The following is a 17,251-nucleotide window of genomic DNA, read 5'->3' as shown; positions in this document are numbered from 1 at the left end:
CATTAAGATCTGAGTTTGATGACAGGTCCAGACCTCTATGCTTAAACACAGAGGTGCACATGGCTCGATACCCCTTAACAGCGGAAGAGGATAGGCCTCTAAAAGTCCTCAGATAAAAGAGAAAATCGCAGCTACTCTTGAAAATCCTTTTGCTCTGACGAGCTTCCTGACAGTCTGAGGCTTGCCAGGGCAAGAGCGGACAACCTTTAGTGGTATCTCTTGAAGTGAGGCTGTTTGAGTAGCCAGTTTTTGGGGAAGGAGCCTCGGGAAGTCCACCAATAGCTGTAGAAGGTTCAGAAACCACCCTTTCAGGGCCCAGAACGGGGCTATGAGGGTCACTGAGATGTTGTGGTGCGAGACAAGCTTGTTCAGCATTTCCCTTACCACAGTGAAGGGCAGAAAGGTGTAGAGATCCAGGTTGGACCAATTTTGATGAATGGCGATCCAAGGTCCACTGGGTGGGAAGGACCTGCTTCCGAAGGCTCAGTTCATCTGCCAGAATGTTTAGTTTCCCCTGAATAAATGGGGTGACCAGCATCATTTGATTTTGGTCTTCCTCATAGAAGATCCTTTGCTGCCTAGGAGAGAGAAAAGGAATGAGTGCCTCCTTGCTTTCAAATGTACGTCAATGCGGTGGTATTTCCACAAAGATTACCACTGTCTTGTTGTAGGTCATGGTCGAGAAGCACTGAAGACCTAGATGAACTGCCTTTAACTCTATGACATTGATGTGAAGGTTCCGGTCTTCTAGGGACCAAAACCCGGAAACTTCCTGGCTTCCCAGAAGGGTTCCCCAACCTAGATCTGTGGCATCTGAGTAAAAGTCTGGGCTGGAGCTCAGAAGATGAGAGACTCCCCCCCCACCCCCGACAGTCTTCCTTCGGACAGCCACCATTGGAGGTCCAACTTGATTTCCTGGGTGATGGGACACACAACAGAGTCTGGTTGGGTTTTCCTGTCCCAGTTGGCTTTGAGGTAGACTTGGAGGACTCTCACAAGGAGTCTGCCCACTTGATGAACGTCTCGATGGATGCCAGTGTCCCCAGTAGGCTCATCCATTGATGGGCTGAGCAAGATGAGAGGGCTAGAAAACTGCGGATCATCTGAAGGCAGTTGGCGATTCTCTTGGGGGAATGAGAAGCCCGAAAAGTCCAAGAATTGAGAATCATTCCCAAATAGAGGATCTCTTGCAGCAGAGCCAACTGGGGCTTCTGACTGTTTATGAGTATGCCTAGTTCCTGAGTAAGACAAAGAATAGTCTGCAAGTCCTTCATGCATTTCTCCTTCAAAGGGGATCGAAGAAGCCAGACACCCAGGTAAACGCTGGTGTTTATGCCGATTAAATGTTGCCATTTTGCAAGAGGGGCGAGGACTCGAGTAAACCCAAGGTGCCATAGAGAGGCTGAAGCAAAGAGCCCGAAACTGAACAACTTTGCCCTGGAAGACGAACCTGAGATACTTCCTGGAGTCCGGATGGATGGGGATATGGAAGTAAGTGACCTGCAAATCCAATGTTATCATCCAATCGCCCTGGTGAATGGATGACAGGACTTACTGATTCATCTCCATCATGAACTCTGTCTTCCTTACAAAGAGATTGAGGGCACTTATATCGAGGACTGGTCTCCAACCCCACGATGATTTGGGGACTATGAACAGATGGTTGTAGAAGCCCTCTGTGATGATGTCCTTGACTTCTCCTATGGCTCTCTTTAAAGGGAGGGAAGATACCTCCTCCAAAAGGGTTGAATGCTTCTCTAAGCCTCTTGAGGAGGCCGTCAACGCAATGGGAGAAGTGACTAAAGGAGAGCTCTCCATGAAGGGGATGGAGTAGCCCTCCTTCAGAACCTTGACAATCCACTGTTCTGCCCCTCTGAGGCTCCACTTCTCCCAAAAATGGAGAAGTCTGGCTCCTACCGGCACAAGAAGGACTTCTTCATTTCTTGGGCAAAGCCTAGGAAGAGCTCCTCTTGATAGCTCTAGCTAATAGGACATTGGAGCGGGCTCTGGGTTGCTACCTGAGTTTGCTTCCACGAAAGGGATGCTGCTGGAGAGGAGAGACCGTCTTATGCACAAAAGATGACAAATCCTTGGGGCATTTGGAGGACTGTGCTAGGAGATCCTGAGTGGATTTCTTCTGTAGGTCTGTAGCAATTTTCCTCACCATTGTCTGAGGGAAAAGGTGAAGAGGATTAAAAGGTGAAAGTAAGAGAGCCAATGTCTAGGACTGTGTGATTCCTTTGGTGATAAAGGAGTACGAAAGTTCTCTCTTCTTCAGAGCCCCCAAAGAGAAAAGGGATGCAAGTTCAGAAGAGCCATCCTTAATGGCTTGTCTGCACACAACAGAACTCCTAATCAATCTGAAGCGAAGTTTTCATCCAAGTCCTTGTAGTCTGATTTTTTTGGCAAGGGCTCCAACCATCCAGCCTAGGAAACTGAAGACCTCAAACACCTTGAAGAGGTTCTTTACAAATTAGTCCAGCTCTGTCAATGAAAACATTATTTTCGCTGACACGAAGGCCAAGCAATGGGAAGAGTCGATGAGGCCAGAGAATTCCCCCTGGGAGGAGGCAGCAACTCCCAAAGGAGCTTCCCTGGTGGCGTATGAAAGATATCTCCTACAAATCAAGCGTGAGGGAGGAAGGGCAAAAGAAACCTTACCTTGCTCCCTCTTGTAAGAATGCCAGTCTCCGATTTCTTTGAGCGCTTTCTTAGACAATGAGGAAAGAACAATCTTGGGGAGCCTAGAACTATCATCTGGGAGGCTCCTCATCAGGAAAGCTGATGCAGGCGAGACCAGGGCAGCTGGAGCAAAAAATGAAGGAAAGCTCATCAACAGGTAACGAAGAAAAGCTGCATATGCTGAAGGAGGAGCAGGCACTTGGTAAAGCTCCTCTTCTTCTTCAGAAGAGACCGGAGATGGGGACAAATCATGAGCAGTCTTGGAGGCTGCCTGATGGGTGCCAATGAAGGCTCATCTTGATTCAAAGCGGATACTTGGCACTCAGGAGCTGTAGACAGGTGCTGAAGAGTCGGCGCCGTGCACTCAGGAGCTGGAGCCAGGCACTTGGTAGATGGCGCTGGGCGCTTGGGAGCTGGCGTCAGGCACTCAATTAGAGACAGGCATTTAGACAAGGACACTGAGCATCTGAGATGGTCCTCTGGGCACTTGGAAGCCAAGTAAGGGCGCTCAACAGATGGCTGTTCAGGAGAGAATGTCTCCGGACTATCCCAAGTGGAAGGAGGACACCAGGCCAAGGAGGAGGCATAGCGATCCGCAGTGTAGCTGCAGGAAAGCTGTGGACTGCGAGTCACCTCCTTATACCGCTTAACAGGCAGCGGAGAAAAGCAGCCAACATCGTCTCCATGCCTCCTCAATGGACGAGATGAACTGAAAAAGCCCTTGCAGTACCTCCTATCACTCGCAATCTACAGAACCTGACGACAAATGGTGCACATCTCAGAAAGACGCCTTTCCAATGGCCGTGTGTCGAAACCTGGGTGGGGGCAACTACCAGTGGGCAAACCCCTCCAGCCTCCCTTGGGCTTCCAGTATGTCTTCTTCCAGGTTTAGAGGAGTGGGATAGGGACCTTCGTCTAGGAGAGCCGGTGGGATGAGTAGCCACCTCCTCTACTTGCACAACACTGTCACTTGTCACTTTCTCTCGAAACACTTTGTCCATTAGGACCTTCAGGGATGCCCCTAACCCAGACACAGTATGCATTACCAGGTTTATTTTCTTATCGAACCTGGATTCAAGACTGGCAATGGCATCAGGGTCGGAAGCATGGGAGCCAGGCACTGAAGTAGGTGGGCTGACCAGTGGGAGGGCTGGGAACAGGAGAAAAGGCAGGAATAGGGGAAGAAAAAATAGCAGGACTAATATCTGACCAAGTTTAGGAGCAGAATCTAGGCTGCCTTTCTCTTCCTACCCCTTTCAAGCTTATTAACCCTTAAACGCCGAGCCTCTATTTACAAAAGCGTCTCCCGTATGCCGGCAGCGTTCAGGAGTTAGCGCCGAAGCGGAAAAAAAGTTTTTTCAAAAAATCACAGCACGCTTAGTTTTTAAGTTTAAGAGTTCATTTTTGCCTCCTTTTTTTTGGTCATTGCCTGAAGTTTAGTATGCAACCATCAGAAATGAAAAAAAATATCATTATCATATATAAATATTGAAATATATGACAGCGCAAAAGAATTTTCATATATAATTTTATACAAATCGCGCTGTGAGCAAAACTGTTAAAGCTAACGGATTATTTTTTTTCTCTGTATTGTACACTAAATTGCGATGATTTTGGTATATAACAAATTGTAAAACGATCAAAGCAACACAGAGAAAATATTATCACAAAATGATGCATGAATTAAATAACGAGCGGACGTAAAAAATGTTTTTTTCAAAAAATTCACCATAAATCGAAATATTGTGCTAGAGACTTCCCGTTTGTTGAAAAATGAAGCTAATTGATTGAATATTACTAGACTGTAAGTGTTTTAGCTTACAATTGCAGTTTTCGACCATTTCGGTCGAGTTAAAGTTGACCGAAAATCGAATTTTTTCTATTTATCGTGATTTATATGAAAATATTTCAAAACTGATAAAAGCTACAACCATGAGTTATTTTCTGTTGTATTGTACATGAAATTGCACACATTTTCATATATAAAACTTTATGTAACGACTAATATAAAACGGTGCAAACATTATGACGTGACGAAAGAATTTTTAGATGTTCATGGAGTTACCGCGCAGAGACGTAAGGAAAATGTTTTTAAAAAATTCACCATAAATCGAAATATTGTGCTAGAGACTTCCAATTTATTGCAAAATGAAGGTAAATGATTGAATATTACTAGAATGTAAGAGTTTTAGCTTACAATTGCGTTTTTCTACCATTTCGGTTGAGTTAAAGTTGACTGAAGGTTGAAATTTTGGCAGTTATCGTGATTTATGTGAAAATATTTCAAAACTGATAAAAGCTACAACCATGAGCTATTTTCTATTGTATTCTACATGAAACTGCACACATTTTCATATATAAAAGTTTATGTAACGACTAATGTAAAACGATGCAAACATTACGACAACGTGACGAAAGAATTTCTGAGATGTTCGGCCGAGTTACCGCACACAGACGTAAGGAAAAAGTTTTTTTTTCCAGAAATTCACCATAAATCGAAATACTGTGCTAGAGACTTCCAGTTTGTTGAAAAATGAAGGTACATGATTGAATATTACTAGAATGTAAGAGTTTTAGCTTATAATTGCGTTTTTTTTACCATTTCGGTCAAGTTAAAGTTGACCGAAGGTTGAAATTTTGGCAGTTATTGTGATTTATATGAAAATATTTCAAAACTGATAAAAGGTACAACCATGAGTTATTTTCTGTTGTATTCTACATGAAATTGCGCACATTTCCATATATAAAACTTTATGTAACGACTAATATAAACGGTGCAAACATTACGACAACGTGACGAAAGAATTTCTGGCGCGGACGTGAAAAAGTTTTTTCAAAAATTCACCATAAATCGAAATATTGTGCTAGAGACTTCCAATTTGTTGCAAAATGAAGGTAAATGATTGAATATTACTAAAATGTAAGGGTTTTAGCTTATAATTGCGTTTTTTTACCATTTCGGTCGAGTCAAAGTTGACCGAAGGTTGAAATTTTGGCAGTTATCGTGGTTTATATGAAAATATTTCCAAACTGATAAAAGCTACAACCATGGGTTGTATATTGCTGTATTTTACATGAAATTGCGCACATTTTCATATATAAAACTTTATGTAATGACTAATATAAAACAGTCCAAAACTTACGACAAAATGACGAAAGAATTTCTGAAATTTTTGGCGAGTTACCGCTGGGCGTAAGGAAAAAGTTTTTTCAAAAATTCACCATAAATCGAAATATTGTGTTAGAGACTTCCAATTTGTTGCAAAATTAAGGTAAATGATTGAATATTACTAGAATATAAGAGTTTTAGCTTACAATTGCGTTTTTCGACCATTTCAGTCGAGTCAAAGTTGACCGAAGTTTGAAATTTTTTGTAGTCGACGTACGGTACGTCCACTCGGCACCCAACAGACAATTTTAGTCGACGTATGATATGTCCAGTCGGCGTTTAAGGGTTAAGATGAGATTCAAGAACCTTCCAATTTTTCTCATCCCAGTCCTTACACTCATCACCAGTATTCTCCTTAGAACATACCTGCCCCTAAATTTACTGCAAATAGTGTGCGAATCATAAGATGATTTACTAAGTCTAGTTTTACAATCTTCAACAATAGTGAAAACTAGATGCACTCGAATCAGACATAATCTAAAGCAAAAAGCTAGAATGTTGGCTGAGAGCTAATAAAAGCCCAAAAGAGTGACAGTACTTCAACGAATTCCAGTAAACAACCAAAAAACCGATGAAAAAGCTGCAGCAAATCCCTGATGTTAACTCAAGAGCTGGCAGAAACAGAATGAGGTTATCTGCTAAGTTGTTCCCAGTACTCCGTTAGTGGATGGGGCTTGTCACCTACACTAAACAATCGAAGTGCTATGGTGATTTTTTAAATAAAAGGCTGCCAGGCAAGTTAGAAACTATGGCTATGTAATTACTTGGTAAGTTACTGATATAAAACTGGCAGTTTCCTTCCAACTGTTGCTCTCTAGTAAGCCCCTTTCTCCTAAAAAATACAATGGCTTTGCACATGAATTTGAAAGTAGCTGTACAGCATACTCAACACGCTCTCTTTGTATGCCACTTACACTGATATGTGTCATTAATTTTATATGCTAAAGCATACTCTGATATGGTTTTCATTAGCATTTCATGGATACACTATTTCCATTTCTTTTTTTTTTTTGTTTTTTTTTAAGAAACTAAAACATTGAATACCCATATTAATGGTCTTTTTGCTATTATTATGGCATCCAAATACAGCACAAACTGAAGGTATGGTTACTAGAAGTTAATAAACGTGACACACAGATCACGAACACGTGAGACACTCCTCTAGTCAAATCACACCGTGGCCACTGTCGCCTATGACTCACTGATGAGCAGACCTCTCAGAGTATATTTAAGAGACCTTGGAGATGGCAAAGGAGAAACTGTTCCCTTAGGAAGCAACGGCAGGTGGAACTTGGCCCGGGGTAAGAAGGAACCAGAGAGAATCTTTGGCGTTACCATCGGAAAATTGCACTCGATGACACCAGAGAAATGTTCTTCTCTGTTTTCTTTTTTCCGAGCAAACTTCATCCACTGTCCGGAAGGCCAGACTCGATTCAAGGGCTAGTTTCATTGCAATCATGCTTCCTGCATGATGCACACAATGTACAGGTATTTCCTCATTTACGATGTTTCATTTTACGATAAATCGAGTTTGCAAAGGGGTTAGCAGTTCCCATGGTTTCGAAGTTTCAAAGCAATACCGATATGACAATACTGAAAATATTTTAAATTTCACATGTGAATGGCGCAGGCAGCAGCGTACAATGGTGTTGTGAACTTCTTGGGGTTTTATGTTTATGATACAGTAATTCATATTTTGTGTTTAAGATACAGCAGAGTAATTTATATTTCATTAAAGGATATGTATATACAGTACTGAGTACTGAGAGAGAGAGAGAGAGAGAGAGAGAGAGAGAGAGAGAGAGAGAGAGAGAGAGAGAGAGAGAGCATGTTTACATTAAAGCTTAATACAGTAACACACATACACTTTTTATTTACATTTTATGCTACAGTATTCTCGTTTATATTTTTACTGCATTTTCTAATTTTTTTGTTTTATAAACCAAATTACTGTATACATAAATGCAATCTAGTCTGTAGGGTACATACACATATGCACACACTCAATTCCATGCCGTCGGTGAACTTGCTGCAGCCTGCTGGGTTTTGTCTTGCCTACATATGAAATTAGCAATTTAAATATTTTTATGGTGATTAGAAATGACATATTCTCGTTTACTGTTATGTGTGCCAATCATACTTATAATAAACTAAACATATAATAAAAATGGTACAGTCAACAAGGAAAGCAAAAAAAAAAATTTTAACGTACTTACGTATGCACACACTCGTACAAAGGCATTGTGAATTTCTTGGAGTTTTAGTTTCGTAATTTTATGTTTGTGATACAGTCATTCATATTTCATTACTACTAAAATACACATTATCTGCAATAACATCTGGCTCTTTCTCTCAAAAATATAGTATCAGAGTAAATATGTATCTATGTATCTTGATATCACCCTGTGAGTGACATTGTGCGATAAATTGCCGTACGTCTGTATGACTTGCCAATTCTGGATAGTAGAAAGTGAGAAATTTACTTCAGTATCCTATTAAAACTACCCATTTTCTATGATAAGAGCTTGTTTGTTCTCTAAAAAAATATCAAACAAAATATAAAAAAAAATAAATATGTATCTATGTATCAAAATATTTTGAACTCGTTATCACAGATGTACTATGCCAACTAGTATACATATAATACTTTATATTTCTTGACATATTTTTGCTGCGTACTTTTGGAAATATGAAATTATATAAGTAGGTAGCAGTTCCAAACAGAGCATCGGGTTTTACCAATAAACCATCTCAACTTGTGTGTGGTTCTGGTTTAAGCGATATCCTAGTGCTTTGTGACGCATATCACTTTTCGGATTTTCTTACATGTAGTGCATTCACGCGAAGGTTCCATTGCCACAATTTGAGCGATTGCGTCTCGTTAGTTTGTTACAAGAGAGGGACGAAGCAAATGGGAATTGTCTCGCCTGGGATAGCGACAACACCAGAACGACCATATCTTCGTCCCTCTCTTGTAACAAACTTACGAGACGCAATCGTTCAAATTATGGCAATGGAATTGTGTGAATGCATTACATGGTAAGAAAATCCGAAAAGGAAATGCGTCACAAAACACTAGGATATCACTTGAACCATAACCACACACAAATTGAGATGGTTTATTGGTAAAACCGACGCTCTGTTTGGAACTGTTACCTACTTATATAATGTCATATTTCCAAAAATACGCAGTAAAAATATGTCAAGAAATATAAAATATTATATGTATACTAGTTGGCACAGTACATCTGTGATAACGAGTTCAAAATATCAAGATACATAGACACATATCTACTTTTTTTTATATTTTGTTTGATATTTTTTAGAAAATGAACAAGCTCTTATCATAGAAAATGGGTAGTTTTAATAGGATACTGAAGTAAATTTCTCACTTTCTACTATCCAGAATTGGAAAGTCATACAGACGTACGAAAATTTATCGCACAATGTCACTCACAGGGCGATATCAAGATACATAGATACATATTTACTCTGATACTATATTTTTTGAGAGAAAGAGCCACATTTTATCGTAGATATAGGCAGTCCTCAGTTATTGGTGGGGGTTCTGTTCTGGGGTGTGATGATAACCGAAAATCGCCACTAACCGAAAATCAGCGATTTCCTGGGCTTATCGGCGCCGAAAATCCGCGCCTCCGTTAGGTATGTATCAGCGTCAATACCCAATTATTGGCCCGATAGGCAAAAATCAGCGATTTTCAGCGCCAAAATTTGCCAATTTTCGTCGCTATAAAAGCGCCGTAAAGCCGGATCACCATTAACCGAGCCCGCCATTAACCGGGGACTGCCAGTAATGTGTATTTTAGTAGGAAAGTAAAGTATATTTCTCACTTCCACCTAAAAAGTCATACAGAAAGTTTGAGACAATTTTTCACTCAATGCTGCTCAAATGCCAGTAAATGCGGTGAACAAAAAAAAAAAAAAAACTTAAAAAGTTTTTTTTAGCAATAATATTTCAGGACATGTTTATTTAGACACATACCAGTCCAAAACTGTAAAAAACTAAAAATCGATAATCCCTCAAAATTCGGTGATCGGCGAGCCCCTTAAATACAGCTGTAAAAGCCCATTTGGCTTTTGCAAATGGATACTCTGAGAGTAACACCTGGGCTAGCCTAGGTCTATAGTTCGCACACAGCCAACACATTTTTATCTCATGTATGGTAATACAATGTGATAACAACCGATAAGGTAGTTGCTGTATAAAAATTTATTAATGGTCACGAAACCATGGTAGGCTGTGGGTATAGTGTAGGCTAGGTTACTGTATATGTATAGACTGTACTGAATACCTTAGCGTAGGCTAGGCTAATTTCAAGTCCTTTTTTTTAAAAAAGATGGGGTTTTTGTAAACTAATCCCATCGTAAAAGGGGAAATAAATGTACAGCATGAGTCTATTTCCGAGGAGAGGAACCGACTGCAAGGCTTGTTCTTGCCTCGAAACCGCCTAACAATAAAATGGTTTTCTCTACCCAGGCTGTTGCAAGTTAGGGGTTTCCATAACAAAAATACTAGCAAATTATTACACAAGCATATACTGTACTGTAACAGGAAAAAAACAACAAAAGGAAAGTGAACAGCACTCGGACAGAGAAGTGCACAGATGTCTTTACACGACGGCAGCTGAAGGCAGTGGAACGCAGACCGACAAGTGGGAGGGGTTTCCCCCCTACTGTTGGTAGCTAACGACCTTGTTTAAAAGTTAACGACTCGAACAGAGAAGTGCACAGATGTCTTTACACAATGGCAGCTGAAGGCAGTGGAACACAGACTGACAAGTGGGAGGGGTTTCCCCCCTACTGTTGGTGCTAACGACCTTGTTTAAAAGTTAATGGCCGTTCCAGGTCGCATTCGCATGCAAAATCCTACATAAAGACTGAAGGTTTGTTTTTGTGTAGGAACAAACTGCTGTCAAAACATAAGCTCTCCATATATTCATGCACAGTGCTCAACAGAACATTTGTGCACTCAATATAGCAACTCAGATGGCAAACCAAATCTTCACAATCTGTTTATTACAACCCATCTGAAGCACAAATATAATGATTCAGGTGAAAAATAAGAAAATATGATGGATGTTACATTTAGCATGGAAATTACAGCTGATCACAACTTATAGGCTTACTGTTTTTACTTGAGGTACAGGATTGCAACATCAACTTCAAGCTAAATTCATAAACTGTCCAAAAACACATGGAAAAAGCCAGCTGACCCATCAGGCCATGCTCTAGACTTAGTGCTCACAGCTGGGGGTGTCCTACTTACGATGTACATTTTACCCATCACGCGTACTCTGGATAACATAGGAAACTATAACAAAACTTCAAAATAATTACCAAATTGGTCTTCAGCCTCCACATATCTGAACGGCTGAGATACTGATCCTTAAAAGTGAGCTCTACCAACTCAAGTGCAACAGCTTTGGGGTCCACTTTTCTAACAATAACATCTTTGTAATTACGCAACTGAAAATTTGATGTAATGCTTTGCTCGATGCTGATGGTGTCTGGAAAGACATAGTTGAAAATGTAATTAATGTGAAACATTCAATTTCAAATATATATGTGCCTCAAGAACAAAAATAAAATTTCTTAAAATCTAAATTTTTTCATACAAACCAGCAGTCATCAACTTTAGATGCCCCAGATCTATCCCCTACAGCTTAACAAACAAAAGAAGATAACTAGTAGTCCTGCACAAAGGCCTAAACATTCCTCAGTGCCCTGCAATAATCTGCCTGCCACACTTTTCACCATGAACACACTACATATCTCAACCAGACTCATAGTTTAGGTGGAATGGACTGAGCTCCTATATACTCCAGAACTGGGAACTGAAATGTGTATAATTCAATATGGAGCATCTGGGTTGTATTAGCAAATGTAATCATGGCTTTGAGAGAAACGAGTGGTATCTGTAGAGCAAAGTCCAATTATTGGGTAAAATTACAATGTTTCTTGTTTCCCCCTAGCAGATGTCATGATGCTTCAGTTCTCTATTAACTGTCTTCCAGGCAAGAAAATCAGTTTTTCTTGCTAAGAAGCCAGTTTTGATGTTCACAGACTCATCTCAAAAATGCAAAAAACTAGTAGAATGACCATCTTCAGTGTGGGATCCAAACACAAAGCCTGAACAAATGGTCCCAGTGTGGTGGCTATGTTTTCTGCCAATGGGCCTCTTTCCTAAACTGCCGGCAGTCTCTCAAGTTCAACCGATAATCACAAACCTAATCCGCATAGCTCAAAGACCTCTGGTGTAGCAGACCTATATCCTTAGTATCACATAAATAATAAGCTCAACTGAGTTGATTTCAGATTTTCAAATTTGATCATTCTTTTTCTTATGAAAAGGAGATATATGAAGACATGAGGGAGTTCTGGCAGAAAGAACACAGGACAGCATAGAGAACTTATTTCACTTCTAACCCTCTAAAGGGGAAAAATGACATAAAACTATTGAAGATCATGATTTTCCCTACGAAAAATAGTTCTGTATTAAAAGAATATCAGTCAAAAGTTCAAAACACAGCTCATCTCACTGGAATTTAGTGGTAAAGATTACATAAAAACAGCATAGTTGGAATTTACCAGTTGAGTTTATCACTAAAGCCATCAAGAATCATACTAAATTTCTAGCTGAAATGTCTCTTATATTATTCCGTTATAATTCTTTTCCATGTTCTGTATGTACATTACTGAAAATTATGTAAACAGTATTATAATCAACAAAAATCAATAATTAATCTTTCAATTCTGTTTCAAATTACAAATCATTAGTAATGGTGATTTATATTCAGTTCTATTTGAAATAAGCAAATGAAGAGTCATTCACTCAACTGTTTTATATTTCTATAATACGTTTAGTACACGTAATCTTGATTCCATACAAGTTTATAAGATTTCCTTCAAATTTATGAAGGCAGAAATTTTAATTTCAATAACAATTTAATTAAAAAACAATCAGTGATTGCAACTGATCCAATCTACTTTGTTGAAAATGACATAAAGAATGACTTTTATGCACTAAAGCTCATGTACTACACCTCAATATTTATTTACCTACTGAACGATGCATATATTCATTTTTTCATATTTAATCTTGAAAACATTCTTCGAAACAAATACTTTTTACTTACAAATAGAAAAAAAATACTTTACCCTCTCTTTCCCTTTCGTAAGTTAATGCTGATTTTCTTACAGTATTCAGTTTATACTTATTCATTTGCCATAACCAATAAATTACTCTTTTCAAACCATACTTTTACTACAGCTAAGAATAGCACTTTTGTATCAAATATCACTGCTTCCTCTGCATACAGGAAAACCCCCGTATTCGCGTTCTCACGATTTGCAGACTCACGCATTCGCAGGTTTCTATGTGGAGCATATCTACCCATTATTCGCGGAAAATTCGCCTATTCGCGGTATTTTCCACTGAGAAATATTCACTAATTACTGTATTTTCATATAATTTTCATGAATAAATGCACTTTTTGCGATAAAACTATTAAAATACTCAGGTATAAGCATTTTTACAGGATTTTTCTTGTGTTTAAAAACTATCAAAATGGGCAGTTCTAAGTGTTTTTAGAGGGGTTTCAAATATTCACAGATTTTAGCTATTTGCGGACGGGGGGGGGGTTGCGGTACACATCCCCCGCGAATACAGGGGGTTCACTGTATTCACTACCATCCAGTGCAGGACTGCCATTGCTAACATCGCTGTCTCTTGCACTACCTTGATTATTTTCTTGTATGTCAGTTTCAAAATCCTCCTAATACAAAAAAAACCACCTAAGTACTGTAATCACTTACTGCCCTCATCTAAAATCTGGTGAATGAGAAGCCAATCATCATCTGCTGTCAAACAAAGATGTGCTTGCATGGAAGAATTTGGACATGTCTTTGTAACACTATTTTATATTGTTCAGTTCTAATATTTTATATCTGTTTGTATTTTCAGCACAGTACTTCATCCTGAGTATTACACATTTTAATAGTATAATAGTAACATCAATCCTTTAAAAAACTGCAACTGAAAAATAACATCCATTAATAAAAAATACTGCAACTGAAATCTTCAAGTATTCTTAGCACATTACCTTTCTGAACTGGAATTTCATCTTTTGTGTTAGGAATTTGCAGCAATAACCTTGGAAGGTCATCTTCTGGATGGTAGACCTCAATCACATCACCTTCTTTCACATCTTGGCCAAGATCTTTCAAGTTGACTAAAACATCTTCCTCTACAAAAAGAAATAAGCTATCAATAAAACATTCAATTTTCAAAAAATTCTGTTTTGTAAGTACAAACCATGGTCTTAATATAGCCTGGCACTTTGATATAGAAAGACAACCAATGAGAATTTACCAAGATGATGTAGCAAAAAATGACCCTTATTCAGTTAGTCTTTGCTCTTGATCTGATAAATCTAATGAAGTCAGATCTCAACATTAGGCAATTAGCTTGTAACTACAATGCAAAACACTAAAATTTAAATGATTCAATTTGTGTACAAAATACCACCATTATCTTATTGAATTCAATTACATATACTATATACCATATTGAAATCACAATTTTTTAAAGTGAATTGTATTTTTCCTAATTACACAAACCTGAGGTCCTTTACATTAGGAATTACTTTCAGCGAAGCTGGAAATGGCCATTGAACTTCGAACAAGGTGGTTAGGCAGTTAACTACCGTCCGGGAGGCAGGAGTCCCACCTGCCTGGATGTAAACATTCCAATTTGCCTTTCGGCCCAGGTGTCAGATTGAGGGGTGGCACACAGTGGGCATGGAATGTAATGTAAAGGACCTCAAGTTTGTATAGTTAGGAAAAGCATAATTTACTTTAAAAAACTGTGATTTGTTCCGACAAGATATACAAACCGTTGGTCCTTTACATTAGGAAGACTCACTGGTTGGAGGGAGGAATCTGAGTGAGTCTCTATGAACTGACTGGAGTTCACCACACCCTGTCTTCCCTTCCTGGTCGATAGAGTGAGGAAGGGAAAACTGCCTCTGACAAAATGATTGGGTTGTAAGAAACGCGGGATCAGTTGTCAGACTTCTGGGTCCCTTTGCATGAAAGAGGAATCGTCAGTTCATGCACAGTAGGCTAGGAAGAACTTGGAGTCGGTGACATTAAGGCAATCACAAGCATTGAGTTTGTCTTATTGCCATGGTCTCCTTCCCCCCTTGCAAAGGGAAGGAGTGGGGTTGCTTCTATAAACCTAAACGGAAAATAGAACAAGAGCTCCCGTTGAGTGCTTACCTGCATCGACCGATAGATCCAGCATGTAACAGCACGTCCGCTTCCTGCCCGTGAGAAGAGAGCTGAGATGGGGAGAAAGAAGAGAGGCCAGTCACTCTACATTCACTCTCCCAATCACAACCGTACATCTTAGGCAAGATGCAACCTGTCCTGTTAGAGGAGCCGGGTAAGCTACACAACTTGCTCAGCAGCCACCACAGGACCCAAGGAAAAAGTGTCCAAGGACTTGTGTGCAACATCCCAGAGGTAGAAGGAGGTGAAGGTGGTCTGCTGGGACCACACACCTGCCTTCAACACCTGAAGAACTGACATGTTCCTCCGGAATGCAACGGAAGGACCAATACTGCGAACTTCATGAGTTTTTGGACGAAGCATACCGGTATCATCGTCTCCAGCAGCAGCATACACTCCCTTTATCGTCTCACGAAGCCAGAAAGAGATCGTGTTCTTGAACACTTCTTACTTGGTGGAGCCAGCAGTAACAAGGAGTTATCGACACTCAGGCCAGAGATGTCGAGTCCTCTTCAGATAGCGCTGCAGTACTCTAACAGGACATAGTAGCATCTCGTCTGGTTCATTACCTACAAAGTCCCCTATGGAGGGGATTATGAAAGACTTGAACCGTGCGTCAGGGACCGAAGGATTTTGAGTCTTTGCCATGAAATCCGGGACAAAATCGAGCGTAACTGATCCCCATCCCCTCAAGTGTTTAACATCAAACGAAAGTCCGTGCAGTTCACCAACTCTCTTCACCGATGCCAGGGCCAGCAAGAAGACGGTTTTGAGGGTCAGATCCCTGTCTGACGGCTCTCGTAAAGGCTCATATGGTGCACAAGTCAGCTCCTTAAAATGAGAGTCACATCCCACGCAGGGGACCTGAGATCACTGGGTGGGCAAGACCTTTCGTAGCTTCTCAATAGTAAGGAAATCTCGAAGGAGGAGGAGATATCTACTCCTTTCATCAGCTGCAAGACTAGGCTGAGTGCGGCAAGGCAGCCTTTTACAGCTAAAATGGAGAGAAGCTTCTCTTAGCAAAGGAAGAAGAGGAAATCCGCGACCTGCTGAATAGTAGCTCCGACCGGAAAGATACCTCGTCCATGACACCAACCACAGAAGACAGACCACTTTCCCAGGTATACCGCTGCGGAGGATCGTCTGAGGTACTCGGCCATCTCGGTTGCTGCGTGATGCAAAAAGCCTCTCGCTCGCAGGAGATGGTGGATAACCTCCAGCCGTGAAGAAACAGGAACTGCACTGCCTGGTGGTGTTGCTCTACATGGGCTTGACACAGCAGGTTGGGCCAGGGGGGGTTCTCTCTCAGCGCCTCTGAAAGGAGAGCTAGTAGGTCGGGATACCAAACAGCCTGCGGCCATTTGGGTGCCACCAGAATCACTCTGAGATTTGGAGTGATCATCGCCTTGTTGATCACTGCGAATCAGACAGAATGGAGGAATGGCGTAGATGTCGAGGTTGTCCTTCGGGTGCTGGAATGTGTCCTCTGCAGCGGCCCATGGGTCCAGCACGACCGAGCAGAAGACCTGGAGTTTTCTGTTGTGCAGGGTGATGAAGAGATTGATGACTGGACGCCCCCACAGGTCGAACAGCCTTTCCATGACTTCCGAGTGAATGGACCATTCGGTTCCGATTAACTGATTCTGGCGGCTGACTTGTCTGCCACGACATTCCTCGTACCTGGAATGTACCTGACTGACAGCTCTACTAAGTTGGCCATGGCCCACTCGTGCACCTGCATTGTCAACTGGTGGAGCGGGAGGGACACTAGGCCCCCCAACTTGTTGACGTATGCCACTACCGTGGTATTGTCGCTCATCAGTACCACGGAGTGTCCCATCACTCGATCCCAGAACTCTTGGAGAGCCAGGAAGGCTGCCTTGAGACATTGATGTGAAGGCGCTTGTCGTCTCGGTGCCACACTCCTGAAGTCAGCAACTCCTCCAGGTGTGTGCCCCATCCCTTGGTCGATGCGTCTGAGAACAGCAGCATGTCCAGAGGGGGAGTATGCAGGGATACTCCTATCAAGAGGTTCCTGTCGTCCATCCACCAGCAAAGGTCCTCTCTCACCTCCTCGGAAAGAGGGAT

General features: G+C 40.9%; 1 protein-coding gene across 1 annotated transcript in view; it reads right to left on the bottom strand.

Moving 5' to 3' along the window:
• The window catches only part of Iml1 (GATOR complex protein Iml1), a 596,567-nt gene that overhangs the window by 571,801 nt on the left and 7,515 nt on the right, over positions 1-17,251 (bottom strand). Inside the window, 2 exon segments of the mRNA XM_067107292.1 lie at positions 11,210-11,379; positions 13,975-14,118. Of these exon segments, the coding sequence (XP_066963393.1) occupies positions 11,210-11,379; positions 13,975-14,118 (314 nt within the window).

The sequence above is a fragment of the Macrobrachium rosenbergii genome, chromosome 8 (genome assembly GCF_040412425.1).
Source record: "Macrobrachium rosenbergii isolate ZJJX-2024 chromosome 8, ASM4041242v1, whole genome shotgun sequence".
Lineage (NCBI taxonomy): Eukaryota > Metazoa > Arthropoda > Malacostraca > Decapoda > Palaemonidae > Macrobrachium > Macrobrachium rosenbergii.
The sequence above is the reverse complement of the archived record's forward strand: the minus strand, read 5'-3'. Positions and strand labels throughout refer to the sequence as shown.